The 15598-nt window shown below is 38.9% G+C and overlaps 1 protein-coding gene across 1 annotated transcript; it reads left to right on the forward strand.

Annotated features, from left to right (window-relative positions):
• The first annotated feature begins 367 nt into the window (after positions 1 to 367).
• Positions 368 to 5799, forward strand: LOC5563905 (toll-like receptor Tollo). The gene has a single exon (XM_001648188.2). The coding sequence runs from the start codon at positions 1034 to 1036 to the stop codon at positions 4976 to 4978; it is 3945 nt and encodes a 1314-aa protein (XP_001648238.1). The 5' UTR covers positions 368 to 1033; the 3' UTR covers positions 4979 to 5799.
• The last annotated feature ends 9799 nt before the right edge of the window (positions 5800 to 15598 follow it).

Raw genomic sequence — 15598 nt, forward strand, 5'->3', positions numbered from 1 at the left:
GGGAAGCTGCTGCACGGGAAAGACGAAGAAGATAATGAAGCAAGACATGGAAAATTATGAGAATTTACCATGCAATAAGCCGAATGCACTTGGCCCTGCGGGTGAATTTATCCCAACAGGAATCGCCAGATGAGAGCGAGAGAGTGAATTGGATTCAAGTGAGAGGAAGAGTTAGACTGGTGATGTTCATGCAACTTCCCCTCCAGCGAAAGAGCTTATCAAAAGGAACTGAGAGAAGTTCATCGATTCTATACTCTTCGGGTGCATTCGGATTCTCTCGGCTTCTCCCCACCAGTGTTGTTCATCGCTAGCCCTTGCATAGAATCGACATTATCCAAAATTTTCTGTCTTGCTGCCGAAATCAGAGAACCAAACTTCAGTTACAACTTCGACCCTCCTCGGGATAGGACGCAAAAACGCAATCGTTCGAGACTATAACACTTGGATTGGTCGATTTATAACACCCCCATCTCTTGAATCTGCCCTGAGAGAGTGAAAGGAGGGAGAGAAACAGTTTCCATAATATTCTGATACAAATGCGCTGCATTGAAGTAGCCGCGAACGAAAAGTGGTTTATCTCGTTAGAGCATTGTTAAGTTTCGGGAAAACGGCTGCAACGATTTCTTAGCGCAATCATAAGTGAGTGTGATTTGTTTCTGTATGTTACGCAAGTGATAAGAAAAGAAGCTGTCTGCTGAGAAGCGATGAGAAGATAAAATGAAAAACGTGTGACTTTGAAGCTATCGAACGCAGAAGAGCGGAATAGAGTGTGGGAAGCAGCCATCGCGACATATGAAGAATGTGTGATACGAAATGATCCAATTTGTGTTGCAAGAATTCCGTTGGGTGAAAAAGATGAATTTTGTACCAACGACAAGAAACGGTCGGTAAAGTGGATTGTGGAAGATATTTTTTGTGATTTCCTTAAAAGAGCCTGACCCAAAATTGGCGTTTCAATGAGTTTTTATTGTGAGTGAATGATCCTGATCCTTTTTTCGCTTTGGTTCCTGAATTTCTGAAAACGATAACAACGATGGATTTCCTGAAAAATCTGCTGTTCCTTACTTTGGTGGTATCTATTGCTGCCCGATCTACACTGATGAGCCGAATGGACATCGCACCGAAGGGATGCAAATGGCAACGAGTGATCGACGAGAATGCAGAAGATGAAAATACTGTGACGGCTGTGCTTTCCTGCAAGCTGAAAACAATCGGCGGCACAGACACTCTCATGCGTAATCTGAGCTCGTACCAAATCGAGCGCATCAACTCGCTCAAACTTGAGTGCAGCGATATTCTTTTCTTCGAGAGTTCGTTAGAGGCAAATCAACATTCGGGCGCATTTCTAGGTTCATTGAAACGCCTACGAGATCTTAAGATCGAATACTGTAAGATAAAATACGTGCCTTCGATGGTCCTTTCAACTCTGAGGGATCTACGCTCGCTATCGCTTAGGACACACAATACAGACTGGTCAGCTATGAATCTAGAATTCCACCCGGAAAGTTTCCGTGGACTGACCGAGCTCAAAAGACTTGATCTGGCCGATAACAATATTTGGAGCCTGCCAACTGATGTGTTTTGTCCATTGTTTTCATTGCGGCAGTTGAATTTAACTAAGAACCGGCTCACTGACATTTCCCAACTGGGATTTTCTGACTGGGGTAATGGACCCACTGCTCCCGGTAAAGCCTGCAACACCGGTCTGGAAGTTCTAGATCTCTCGTACAACGATATTCTATCCCTTCCCGACAACGGCCTATCTTCGTTGAGATCACTCAACATTTTGCTTCTCCAGGATAATCTACTGAACTCTTTGGCTGACCGGTCTTTCGTTGGCCTCGGTTCTCTGAAAGTCCTGAACATGTCAAGCAACAAATTGGTAGCACTCCCGCCAGAACTCTTCCAATCTCCTCGCGAGTTACGGCAAATTTACCTGCAGAATAATTCCCTATCAGTATTAGCTCCCGGACTGCTTGAAGGCTTGGACCGCCTTGAGATCTTAGATCTGTCACACAATGAATTGACGTCGGAATGGATCAACAGAGATACATTTGCCGGATTGAAACGCCTTGTGGTGCTGGATATCAGCTTCAACAGCCTTACGAAAATTGACCGGCATGTGTTCCGCGAGCTTTATAGTCTGCAAGTACTTAATCTTGAATCCAACTTGATTGAAGCTATTGCCGATAATGCATTCAGTGATCTGAAAAACCTCGTTGCTCTCACCCTATCTCACAACAAGCTGAAACGAATCGATCAACATCACTTCAGTGAACTTTACGTCCTGAACCAGCTCTACATTGAGTCAAACGCCATCGATTCGATGCACCCCCGAGCCTTGGAAAATCTCACCAACCTGAATGACCTCAACCTGAATGACAACCGTTTGACGGAAATTCCGGAAGGGCTTGGAAAATTACGCTTCCTCAAATCTCTTGATTTGGGAAAAAATCGAATCGTTACCGTTTACAACGCATCCTTTGAGGGCTTGGAACAGTTACTCGGCCTTCGCTTGGTGGAAAACCGGATTACCAACATATCCCGGGACGCATTCGTAACGCTATCATCCCTGCACGTGCTCAATTTGGCTTCCAATCAGATTCGTCACATCGATCAATCGGCATTCAGTTCAAATCCTACCATAAGAGCGATTCGATTGGACAACAACGAACTGGAAGATATCAGCGGGGTGTTTACGTCATTACCGGCGCTTGTTTTCCTTAATGTGTCGGACAATCAGATTCGGAATTTCGATTACAGTCATCTGCCGCCATCGCTGGAATGGTTGGATATGCACCAGAACAACATCACGGAACTAGGAAACTATTACGATTTGAACAACCTGCAGATCAAGATGTTGGACGTCTCGTTCAACCGGCTTGTTTCGGTGGATAATAAAAACATTCCAGACAGCATTGAAACATTGTTCTTGAATAATAATGTTTTGGAAGAGGTTGCGGCTGGGACGTTCCTGAACAAGAAGAATCTTGAAAAGGTCGTACTGTATGGTAATTACATCAAAAAGCTGGAAATTGGAGCGCTGGCGTTGACTCGAGTAGGGGACGACAGAGATATGCCACAGTTCTACATTGGAGATAATCCGATACATTGTGACTGTACGATGGAGTGGCTTCAAGGTATTAACAAACTGTCTCACCTGAGGCAGCATCCAAGAGTTATGGATTTGGACACGGTGATGTGTACCATGGAGCATGAACGAGGAGCTTCAATCCGCCCGTTGATGGATTTGAACACACACGATTTCCTGTGCCAGTATGAAACACATTGCTTTGCTACGTGCCATTGTTGTGATTTTGATGCATGTGATTGTAAGATGACATGTCCGGATCGATGTAGCTGTTACCATGATCATACGTGGAAGACGAACATTGTTGACTGCGGAAATGCCGACTATACCGAAGTTGCCGAGCATATTCCGATGGACGCTACAACGATCTATTTGGATGGAAACGACCTGAAACAGTTGGGAAGTCACCAGTTCATCGGGAAGAAGAAGTTGGAAGTGCTTTATCTGAACAATAGTAACATTGCAAACGTGCATAATAGGACATTTAACGGGATTCCAAGTTTGAGAGTGTTGCATCTAGAGAACAATTACGTTGAAGAACTGCGTGGTTTTGAGTTTGATCAGTTAACCAATTTGAACGAACTATACTTGGACCATAATGCGATCGGCTACGTTGGTGAAAAGACATTTGAAAATCTTAAATTTTTGGAAGTGATCAATCTGAGTGACAATAAGATAAGCGGATTCTCGCCGTGGCACGCGTTGGCTGCGGCATCTGAGACGGGATCGTTGAGAAAGGTCTCTTTGGAGGGTAATCGATGGAGATGTGATTGCGAATCGTTGCACAAAATGCAAAGGTGGATCAGAGACGTTGGTGGTGAATTTGACATTAATCGAATGATTTGTGCGGACAATCGAGTGGTTGGTGATGTTATTAGTTCCTGTGAGAATCGGATGGAGTTTGATAATGAAGTGGCTCCTCCAGCGGTGCATCGAACGGTGCTAATGGGCCATGGGTTGATTGGAGGAGGATACGTGCCACTGCTGGCAGCGATCATCGTGGCAATTATTGGAACGGCCCTAATAGTTGCGTTAGCTTGTGTCTTCCGGCAAGATGTGCGGCTGTGGGCTCATGCCAAGTATGGTGTGCGATTAGTGAAAGATCCAATTATAATGGCTAGCAACCAGCAAGATAGTGACAAACTCTATGACAGCTACGTAGTGTATAGTATTCACGATAATGAATTTGTTGGAAGACTGTTGGGGGCGGAGCTACAGCATTACGGTTATTCTATTTGCCTACATCATCGTGACGTACATTCGAATACGTTCCTCTCGGATTCACTGCAGAATGCCGCAGATGCTTCGAAAAAGGTTATCTTGGTAGTGTCAATGAACTTTTTGCAAAATGAGTGGTCTCAGCCCCAGTTTCGAGTAGCTCTACAGTCAGTGATAGAGAACATCCGGCCAGCGTATCGCAGGCACAAGATAGTGGTAGTTTTGACTGCACCGGTAGAACTGGTGGCCATGGACCCCATCATGAATCTGCTGATACGAACGTGCACCGTTGCTTGTTGGGGAGAACGTAAGTTCTGGGACAAGCTCCGGTATGCCTTACCGGACGTCAACAAGGACCGAACGCTCAAAAAGTTGGGCGACATTACACGGAGTCCAAACCTTCGGTACACTCCCGCTCCAACTGCTGTGGATCAGTGGTGTAAGATCAGCCATCCAGGAGTGGCCATGCCGGTGGCCGTACCTCAGAGTACACCCTCACAGAGTACCTGCAACACGGAGGATGAGTCCTCTTCGGCTTCGTCGCAGCATTACGAGGCTCCCCAGTCCCACTACAACATGAGCCGCTCCAGTGCCTCGCTTGGTCACGTGTACTCCACGATACCGGAGACGCCCCAGATGGGACGCAACGGAAGAGCTTATTTCGTGTAAGATATACCTGTGAACCATTTACGTTAAGACTTAACTGCTATTTTGTTTCGCAGTCGTATACAATCGCATTAGCTTAACTCTCAGTTATTCTGTGTGAAATGTGTATATTTGTACAGTAAGCAAAACCAACAAAACTCATAGTCATGTTATGGATCGAGTCAATTCAGTTCGTTTTCATAGAATGTTACAGGAACGTTACACTAATTACACAAATGTGGCAAGGATTTTACGCTTGCTAAAACACTACTTATTTGCCAAATATAATTAACGGTGTATTATGATTCGCTCAAAGATACTCTATATAGGAATGAAAACAAAATCTAAGAATGTCATACTCTAGAATCTATTTTAATCCCCATTTTCGGAACGAGTGTACTTCAGAAGCAGAAAATGCCCAAGAAGAGAACAATTATGACTTAATAAACGTGATACTAGTTTTTATAAATTACTATTATTAACTGAATGAAATAAATTGACTATTAATATTAAGTGTATTCAATGCCAGATAACAAAGCTACTGAAGTAAATTTCGTATATTTGAACAAAAATCGGCCTCCATAGTCAAACCACTCTTTGATAATAATTTCGGCGTATAAACCAGATTTTCCATAAAAAAGTAAGTTACTGTGAAAAAGTTAAAACACGTGAGAGTTATTAGTTACCGTCTGCCATTAGGTGTATATTGGAGAAGACTACAAAACAACTACACAATACATGCCCTTAAGAGCTCCATACAAAAATGTATATTTGATTATAGGATAATAATTTATTTCGAACGAAAAGAAAAGACCGAAATACAATTCTCAATTGATGAAAACAAACGCCCGCCTGATGGTTTTGCTCCATTTCTTCAACACACTCTCACAGTCCCTGCAAGAAAAGAATTCCTCGTCCGTCGGTTGGCCGCTGATCGTGACTTCAATTCCATCTTTTGTTATAAATAGATACCTCTTTCGCTGGTGTCCGCCCCCTGCCATCAAACGCTCTGCGCGACGGAATCAGGTTGAATACACCTCCGCTCTCTCGGTAGATAGATCTAGCTGCTCATCAACCGCCGCTCCTCCACAACCACCACTACCACGGCATTTGTCGGTCGCACACATGAGAACTCGTCGCAGGTCGTAAATTATACTTGGGGTGTTTCGGCGCAGTTCTCTGTTTGTTTGCCGCTACGCAGAGTAGTGAAGGCAGCGGCCTGCTAGCGCGACCCCTACAAGCTAGCTGACCAAAAGTTCCACAAACTCCACGATCGTTACGCGTCGCATCGCTCGTTTGTGATGTTTTCTTTTTAAATTATCGAGATTTACTTCGTTTCCATCCCGGTCCAGCGCAGCACTGCACAGAGGAGTTACCAGAACAAGTTTGTGGCTATAATATCTAATATGCAAAATTGAGGTTTTTGATCAAACAATATATTTTTAATAGAGCTAATGATTCTTTATCATTATTAACGCGACTTTCAGCCCTTGGCTGGTTCGTCTCTTTTTAATAGAGATAATAGTATGCCGCATTAAATCATTATGACAGTATGTTTAAGACTGCAACGATTTTTGTCTAAATTTTTTGAAATACAGTAAAACCTCCATAAGTCGATGTTCCATGTCTCGATATCGACTCATGGAACCATACTAAAACCAAAATTTCATGGTTACTATGATGGTCCCCTCAAACAGTTTTCCAAAGCATCTGTTTCCACGACTCGATGGTCCCTTCAGATATTGACTCATGGAGGTTTGACTGTATTTTATTCGATGTTTATTCCAATATTTCAACAATGGATATTCTATGTAATTCATATGTAAGTACTATACCAGGAAGGAAGCTTCACAATCATCTTAAAAATTTTGTTTTGAATTCTCTGCAGAGCTTTCTTCCTGGTATTGAGTAACAGCTAGTCCATATTGGTACAGCACACAACATAGCTGACCAGAAAATTTGTTTGAATATCAGAAGCTTGTTTTTAAGACAAAGTGTCTATTTTCTATTTCACTTAAGTGGATAAAGACATTGCATATATTTGTTACATTTGGCTTGAATGTTTTCGATGTGATTTTTGAAAGTTAAATTCTTATCTAGTATGAGCCCTAGATACTTAACTTCATCTGGCCAATTTATTGGAACCTCTCTCATTGAAACAACATGTCTACTTGAAGGTTTCAAATAAAGATCTTTTGATTGATGTGGGAATATTGGGAGTTTTGGAATCATTGGGAGAAATCTTCCATTTCTGCAAGTATGAAGGAAAAAATTTAACCTTTTTGCAATCTTCTACAGATGACACGCAGGCTTCGTCCTTTGGCGGAGAGGCCTGTGTCATCCACAAACAAAGATTGTTTACATCCCTGAGGTAATTCAGGTAAGTTAGAAGTGAAAATATTGTACAACATTGGCCCAAAACTTTTGCATTGAGAAACGACAGCTCTTACAGGAAGTCTTTCAGATCTGGAATTCTGCTAATTAACCTGATAGGTACGATTTAACAGATAACTTTGAATTATGTTGTAAAATTAAAGTTTTTTTAATTTCACAATCAAGCCTTCATGTCAAACACTGTCGAATGCTTTTTCTATGTCTAGAAGAGTAAGACTAGAAGAATAGCTTTTAGATTTGTTGGAACGGAGCAAATTTGTTACACGTAAAAGTTGATGAGTGGTCGAATATCAATGGCGGACTACGAACTGTTCATTGTCAAAAATTGAATTTTCGTTGATATGGACCATTATTCTGTTCAAAATGACCTTTTCAAAAAGTTTACTGATGGAGGAAAGCAAACTGATTGGACGATAGCTAGAATCTTCTGCAGGAATTTTGTCTGGTTTTAAAATTGGTACAACCTTAGCATTTTTCCGTTTGTCCGGTAAATATGCCAACTTAAAACATTTAAGGTACCGCGGGGCAAGTGGGAACGAAAAAAACGATAGTTCAAACAAATTGTTCAATAAAATTTTCAAATGTCAATATTTTTCAAATCCAACAACACAATCACGTTTTGGTAACATATTTGCTGGTGTGTGCATGAAACTGATCGAATAATTTCAAAATTGTGAAAACCTTAGAAGAAAGTTTTAGAATGAGCCAATGGACGCAGTTACCTCGCTAAGCGGGGCAAGTGGGACACATCCAGTTTCATGCGTCAATCCACATCAGTAAGTCAACCATTACAATAATAGGATTGATAAGTCATAGATTTTTAATTTTAAGTACATATTTGATGTTCATAAGGGATCAACCATAAAATACGTTACGTTTTAAGAAGAAACCCTTTATTTAATAGTATGTCACCTCACATTTAATATTAACTGAAAATTCCTAAATAAAAGCATAAAGAGGAATTAAACATGTTCAAAATATATCATTTATAAGTTATTAATTAAAATGTAGCACATAAACAATCAATAATTGACGAAATTATAAATATGTTTTGTTATTATTTATATGCATGGCAGAAAACCACCTTATGGGATGGAATTGTGTTCCATCACTACTTAATTTGGTAGAAATAACAAATAAAGTTAAATTAAAATAGAAAAGTTATCGTTCTCATGATGCATTTCAAATTTCAACTTTGTGTTTGTTCAATTTTGAAGTCGTATTTCAAAAATAAAAAAATAATTAAAAAATAAAGAATAATAACACTTTTCTTCTCCCTCTTATGCAATTACGTAATTTGAGGTTGATCTTTTTTGATAAAAATCATTTGTTTGAATGTTTTTGTGCTACTCTCTAGCAAAATGTATGAAACGTGTACGAAAAGTTTTGATTCTGGTTTTTGTTTTGATAGGTCCCACTTACCCCAGGTACAACTATATTTTAGGGTAAGATAGACCATCAAAAATTTCATATGAAATGAAAACAAAATACTGGTTTATCGTTAGCAGCTTGTAATAATACTAAAAATTATAGCTTACTGATGGAAATTCGATTTAAAACACATTTATTTTTTGCGAGTCAATGCAAGACGTGAAACGTGTCACAATTTGTCATGCAAGTTGAAAATGGCGCTGAACTGACAACTGTTACATGAACCACATGGTAATAAAAATAAAAATATGTTAAGTACTAAATAATTCCTTGTCATTGTATCTTCAACTTTCTAGAAGAATACCCCCATGAAAAACTTTTCCTAGTTGAGCTATGACGAAACGCCCCACTTACCCCAGATTCTCACTTGCCCCGGGGTACCTTAATATAATATCATAATAACAAATATATCAACTGAGAATGATAAGCTACTTTCTGGATGTTTCTTGATGAGGATGTATAAAATTCCATCAGGAGCCAGGAGCCCTCATATGTTTGATTTTTTATAATAGTTCTTCCAAATCAGTCTCCCAGGAATTTTCGAATATGTTCTCTTGATTGAGAATATTTTCAAAGTCTTGAGTTACTTGGTTTTCTATTGGACTAGAATGTTCTGAATTAAAATTGTGCGCGCTTTCAAACTGCATAGCAAGTTTTAAGCGTTTTCACAATTAATAAGTGATAATTTGTTTTCCTCTTTTAATGCTGGAATTGGCTCCTGAGTTCAAAAGGGCTCAGAGCCAGGGTCCAATTGAGAAATGTTATTTTCAAAATTTTAATTTCTTTATTGTGAAAATCGTTCTATAATTCCTTTCTTCAGATCCTGCCCTATAATTTTCATAGCTGGATCGCGAGTGCGTTAAAATTGCCTTCTCCTCACGTTTTTAAGACGGATCAAGAGTTTAAGATCATCGTTTATAATCACGGATTCTAATTTTACTTCACATTTTGGTATTGCAATGCCCCTGGCTTCAATAATGGAATTTGTTAAAGTTTCAAGAGTATTGTCAATATCATGTTTTGTTTGTAGAGAAATATTAACATCAAGATTACTATCAGTATATGTTTCATATATATTCCAGTCGGCTCGAAAATAATTGAAAGTGGAGTTGATAGGATTGAGAATCGATTCATGGGATATTTGAAATGTAACAGGGACATGATCAGAATCAAAATCAGCATGGCTACAAAGGTGACTAGAATCGATTAAGACCAAATCAATCGTAAAAGGGTTTCTAGAAGAGGAAAAATATGTAGGGCTATCAGGGTATTGAATTGAGAAATATCCTGAAGAGCAATCATGAAATAAAACTCTGCCGTAGGAATTACTTTGAGAATTATTCCATGACCGATGTTTGGCATTAATGTCACCAATGACAAAAAATTTTGACTTATTGCGAGTCAATTTTCGCAAATCAGATTGGAGCAAATAAACTTCAACAGAAACACCTAAAGTTTCAAAATCCTTAGTTTCAAATTACGAAAGCAGTTGATACGTTATACGCCTATGAATGATGATTGCAACTCTCCTACATGCCCCATCAAGTCGATCATTACAATAAACAAAAAAGTTAGGATCTTTTTTAAGTTTGGATCCAGGTTTCAAATAAGTTTCAGTAATAACTGCTATATGCATGTTATAAGCTGTGAAAAAATTAAACAGCTCGTCCTCTTTACCATTCAGACAACTAATATTCAAATTTGAAATATTTATATTATTATTTGGATCCATTAGAAAAACGTTATCCAATAACAATTTGATTAGTAATTTTTACATCAACTTGGACTGCTTCAGTTATAGTGGTGGCTTTGAACATTGCATCAATCATTTGATTCAATTGTTCAGTTAGAAAAATAAAATCAGAGGGAGACATGATACTTGAAGTGGATTCTTCATCTGATGATCTTCGTTAGAATTTTTGGTAGACGAAGAGGCGAAGTAGAAGTTTCCTGTGGCGGCAGGGTTTTTCCCATTAGGTTTGAAACAATTAGAAATGTCACTAGTAGTATGGAAAGCGGAGGAGTTTAAATTACCTGCTTCGATATCGGCAAAAGATTTACCGTGGGTCGATCCATTTGAAATAAAAGATTCGAATGGCTACCCGACGGAAAAAAAAGTTTGTGAATGAGCATTGATCCATCTGATGGGTATAATTATTATTCAAGCGATCGTTAATTGAAAACTGAATTTCGGAAACGACCGGTACCGTCACCGTAACGGACATTACCGTTCATCTGCCTGGCACGGTCCTCGATGACTCACCTATGTGGAGGCAATTCCAAAAATTAGACTTATGATTGCCCCGCAATTTGCGCATACAAACTTTGTGGTATCATCTTTCACAGGACAGACGCGTCTAGATGTCCTTAGCGTGGCACCGACGGCATTGATTAGGGTTCTGGAAATTTCCTCCAAGTTTCTGGAAATGTTGCCATGTCACACGGACATCGAACATAAGTCTTGCTTTTTCTAAAGCAGAGCAGCCCAACGTACGGCTCGCATCCGGCCCGCGACCCCATTTTGTGCGGCCCGCGAAGAGTTTGAATATTCGTTTTATATTTGACCCGTTGATTGTTCTATCATTTGAATTCCAAAATCGTAAATAAGTGAATATTTAGTAGATAGACTATAAGCATTTTTTGTCAATTTGAATGGATTAGAGCTAGTCTTTTCAATAAATTGCCGTTTTAAGAGCGTAATGTGAAATCCCATTGTCCACAACTAGGTAAAAAACCGAGTTTTCTTCGAGCTACAATTAAATGTGTGTCTAATACTATCTAACTGAATTAAGAAATACAGTCGTTTTTCGATTTTATCACTGCTCGTTTGAGTATTGCTTTATTGTTTCATTCTCGATTTAAGCACTGTTTTCTGTTCGATTTTATAACGCCACAATAATTAAATAAAGTTCATACATTTTGCATTGAATAAAAAACCTTAAACATTCATTATATATCATCTTGACCCAACTCCTATGTGCTTTTCATTTTTTTCGCTTTATTTCTGCAACATAAATCTAAAACTTTGATGAAACTTATACAGCAGAAAAATAAATTTTCATTTTATCACGCTTCGGTACATAACGCCAAAAATTTTTGGATCCGTGATAAAATCGAGAAATTACTGTACAGGAATCTCCCAAAATCCTGGGCGTTAATCTTGCAAATTTCTGAAGATTATTTGAAATAGTTCTCAGGAATATTTTTCACAAAATATTGGACAGAATTATCAAAGAATCATTGACATGAATTACATTGAAATCTTGGGTATGATTCTTACAGAATCTTAAGTAGCATCATTGACAAAATAAAACACTGAAGATGTAACAAAACTCTCATTAAACCCTAGGCTGGGCATTCACTCAACTCTAGATGGGTTTATGATAATATTATACATAGGATTTATATAAAATTCTAGACAGCAATTTCCTATATTCCTGGACAGAATTACAAATTATATCTTGCAAGACTGTGACAGTTTGCACAAAATCCTACGCATTAATCTCATGCAGCAATCTCAAAAAATCAAGGAAATTATTCTATTAGAATACTATGCAGGACATTCATGGAAAGGTTGGATTCTGACAGAATTCTGAGTAGATCTCTTGGACTTTGGACTCCATTTCCATAAACTTAAGGACATGATTCATATAAAAATTGAACTACATTATACAGTCCTGAGAACAGTTCTAACATTATACTAAGTAGCTTATTTTTTAATTCCAAGAAAAAGCAATTTGATTTCCTTAGATTCTGTTGAAATAGATTTGATTTTAGACTAGGGTGTTTTTTTTTGGATAGAGCGTTACACGTTTATAAGTTGGCCACTTCCATTTGATTTTGCAGTAAATGGCCAAATTATATTCGCGTAACGGTCTGTAACTTAGCCCATGGTTTTCCCAAATTACTCCTGTGTGTGCTATTCATATTCATAAACTCTCGGGTTTAATTTCTGCGTGATCTCGCGTTCTCGTTTTACAATGCTCCTTAAAGTGCCCTTTCATTTTGTGCGGGGTTTTGGTGGCCTATAGGGGGCTCCATCTTTAATATCAATACACATCTGCCTGAAGGGTCTCAAAATCAGTAAATACTGAAACTCAATAAAAATGAAAGTTTGTAGCTTGAAAAGTTAGAAAAGAGATAACAAAATTCGTAGCATCTACGTATTTGGAGATAAAGTCATCGGGAAACTCGATTTTCGATGATAATCACTTGGTTTTCATCCAACTCTAATCTCCCCAGTAAGAACGGTCCTTCATCCCCATCGCTGAATACCTCAGCTATCTGATTTTCGTTTCGATTTCGGGTCTACACGGTCCTCCTTGGCCGGCAGTGATTTTCGGCTGCTAACTAACAAGAGCGAACCACGACGGGTCATAATAATACGTAATGTGGTGCCTCCTCGGGCCTCGCTTTGGCTGTTTTCTGTTTTTGTTTGCTCATGCCGTAGCGAGATGCCCTCCTCCTTCCAGACGGAGTCAGATGCCAGTCAGAGAAGACGCGCACGCGGCTTTTGTGATGCTGTTTGGCTTGATTTGCTTGCTCTGCCATATTACCCCTCCCCGAATCCGTTCGTTCGTTTGTTGGCTCGGATTGTAGTTTGCTGTTTCGCCGCTCGGGTTCCAATGGTTCCCGATTTTGTCTTCTTAGGAGACGAGAAATGCTGAAAACCATGCTTGTAGAGAAATGCCTATCATAGAGCAAATTATCTAGGTACACATGAATAAGAGGTATGTTAAGGACTGTAAGAAGGAAAGGTAAGTATGGAAATGTTAACTGATTCATTTTTTGTATCTATGTTGATCGAATGGAAATGAAACTGAAAATACTTAGCGGATTCTTTATCAATTTCAAGGAAATTGCATACATACTTTTTTTTACTTATTTATGTAACATTGTAATAACAATAAAACCGCGTCAAAAATTGGGTAAGTAGCTGCTTCCCTCCATCCTCGGTTATGGCCCACACTCGCCAAATCTTACAGCACCTGGTCAGCCCATCTTGCCCCTTGCGCTCAACGGATCCTTCAGAAACAGAGTTGTTGCCCGGCATTCTTACAACATGCCCCGCCAAACGTATCCATCGAGTATTTGCCATCCTCTTCTTCTTCTTCTTCTGGACATAACGTCCTCACTGGGACAGAGCCTGCTTCTCAGCTTAATGTTCTTAAGAGCACTTTCACAGTTATTAATTTAGAGCTTTCTTTGCCAAATTTGCTATTTTCGCATTCGTATATCGTGTGGCAGGTGCGATTATATTTTATGCCCAGGAAAGTCAAGGTACCGTAAATTCGGGTGAAATTGATCAGTAGGGTGAAATTGATCATTGTGTCACTCGATTTTATTTCTTCCTAATGGAGCACAAATATCAATGTAACCTCTAGTGAATGAACGTTGTTTGTCGTTACTATTGTTGAATTGTGTGTTGTTAAGTGTTTTGCGTTTAAAAATGTTTATTTCTATGAAAATAATGTAAAATTCCAATATCATGTACGGTGCAATATTGACAAACATTCATAAACTTCTAGTTCTAAACAAGGATTTGAGCATGGTATAAACCTGAAAGTTTGTGAGGATGCTTGAGATATATCCCCAAACCAGGTTTCATAACCAAAACTCGTATCAATTTGTTCATTCGGTGGAAATGATTGAATTTCTGTTAGATATCGAGATATTCCTTAGGAAATTGCATACATTTAGGCGTTTTTCGCGTAATTCTTGAAATTTAACTATTCATTATTTCTATAATTATTGTATTGTTAAGAATTTAGCAAGCATATTCGGATTCAGGGACCTCAAATTTATTATATAGAGTTGGTTTGAAAACTAACAATAATCGCATTGACAAGTGATCAATTTCACCCCGAAATGAGATTTCCCGATTTTTTATTTTAGAGATATTTTTTAGCACTTAAATGACATTTGTTAGAAAATTTTGGTACATGTCAATGAGACTCAACTTCGTACTTGTTTCCCTGCATTCAATTGTTTGGCATTGTTAACATTATAGAAAACGAACATGAAAAACCGTGAAAAATGATCAATTTCACCCGAAATTACGGTAATTTCCATTATGAATAGATCCTGGACCGACCAGGAATCGAATCCAGACATTTTCAGCATGGCTGTGCTTTGTAGCTGCGTACTCTAACCACTCGGCTGCCATCTTAATGATGTATTTTATTTTCGATACATTTACTGCCAGTCATACTTTTGTTGCTTCACGCTTCAGGCCGTGCTCCCGATGCCATCCATTAGAGATGGGCAAAATGATCAAATTTTGAGAGCGAATCGTAGGTGACTCACTCACAAAGCTAAATCGACATGTCCGAATTGTTTAGCTATGACAATTGCAACTCGAAAATATGATTCCTAGTAAATTTTTAAGCCACCTTCCAAAGTATTAGGTGCAAATGAATCATGACTATTTTGAAAAGAACCGTGATTCGTTCACTCATTTTCGAGAGTCGACTCTTTTGAATGATTCGTGAGTGAGTCGTCCATCTCTACCATCTATGCGAACCAAACAAACTGACTAGACGTTATGAAAATTATGCCGCGGCTTGTTAACCCGATGATAACATGATACCTCTCGAGGGCGGTCTGGGGTGTTCAGGAAAGATCTTTTCGCAATTCTGCATATCCCCCATTGTCGTTCTAATCATTCTTGTGATCTTCCCGGGAAATCAGTTTCCACCAATGTTGCTCTATAGTTCTATATACCATGACCCCACAGTTATGGATCAAATAGTGTGGAGTCCAACCTATAAAATTCAATAAAACGACATGGAAAACGTAAAATTGTAATTTAAAAGCACG

This window comes from Aedes aegypti, chromosome 3 (assembly GCF_002204515.2).
Source record: "Aedes aegypti strain LVP_AGWG chromosome 3, AaegL5.0 Primary Assembly, whole genome shotgun sequence".
In the NCBI taxonomy this organism is placed as follows: domain Eukaryota; kingdom Metazoa; phylum Arthropoda; class Insecta; order Diptera; family Culicidae; genus Aedes; species Aedes aegypti.

What these genes read in the sequence shown, in the direction of transcription:
- LOC5563905 (XM_001648188.2), top strand. Translation starts at nt 1,034, where the DNA reads ATGGATTTCCTGAAAAATCTGCTGTTCCTTACTTTGGTGGTATCTATT.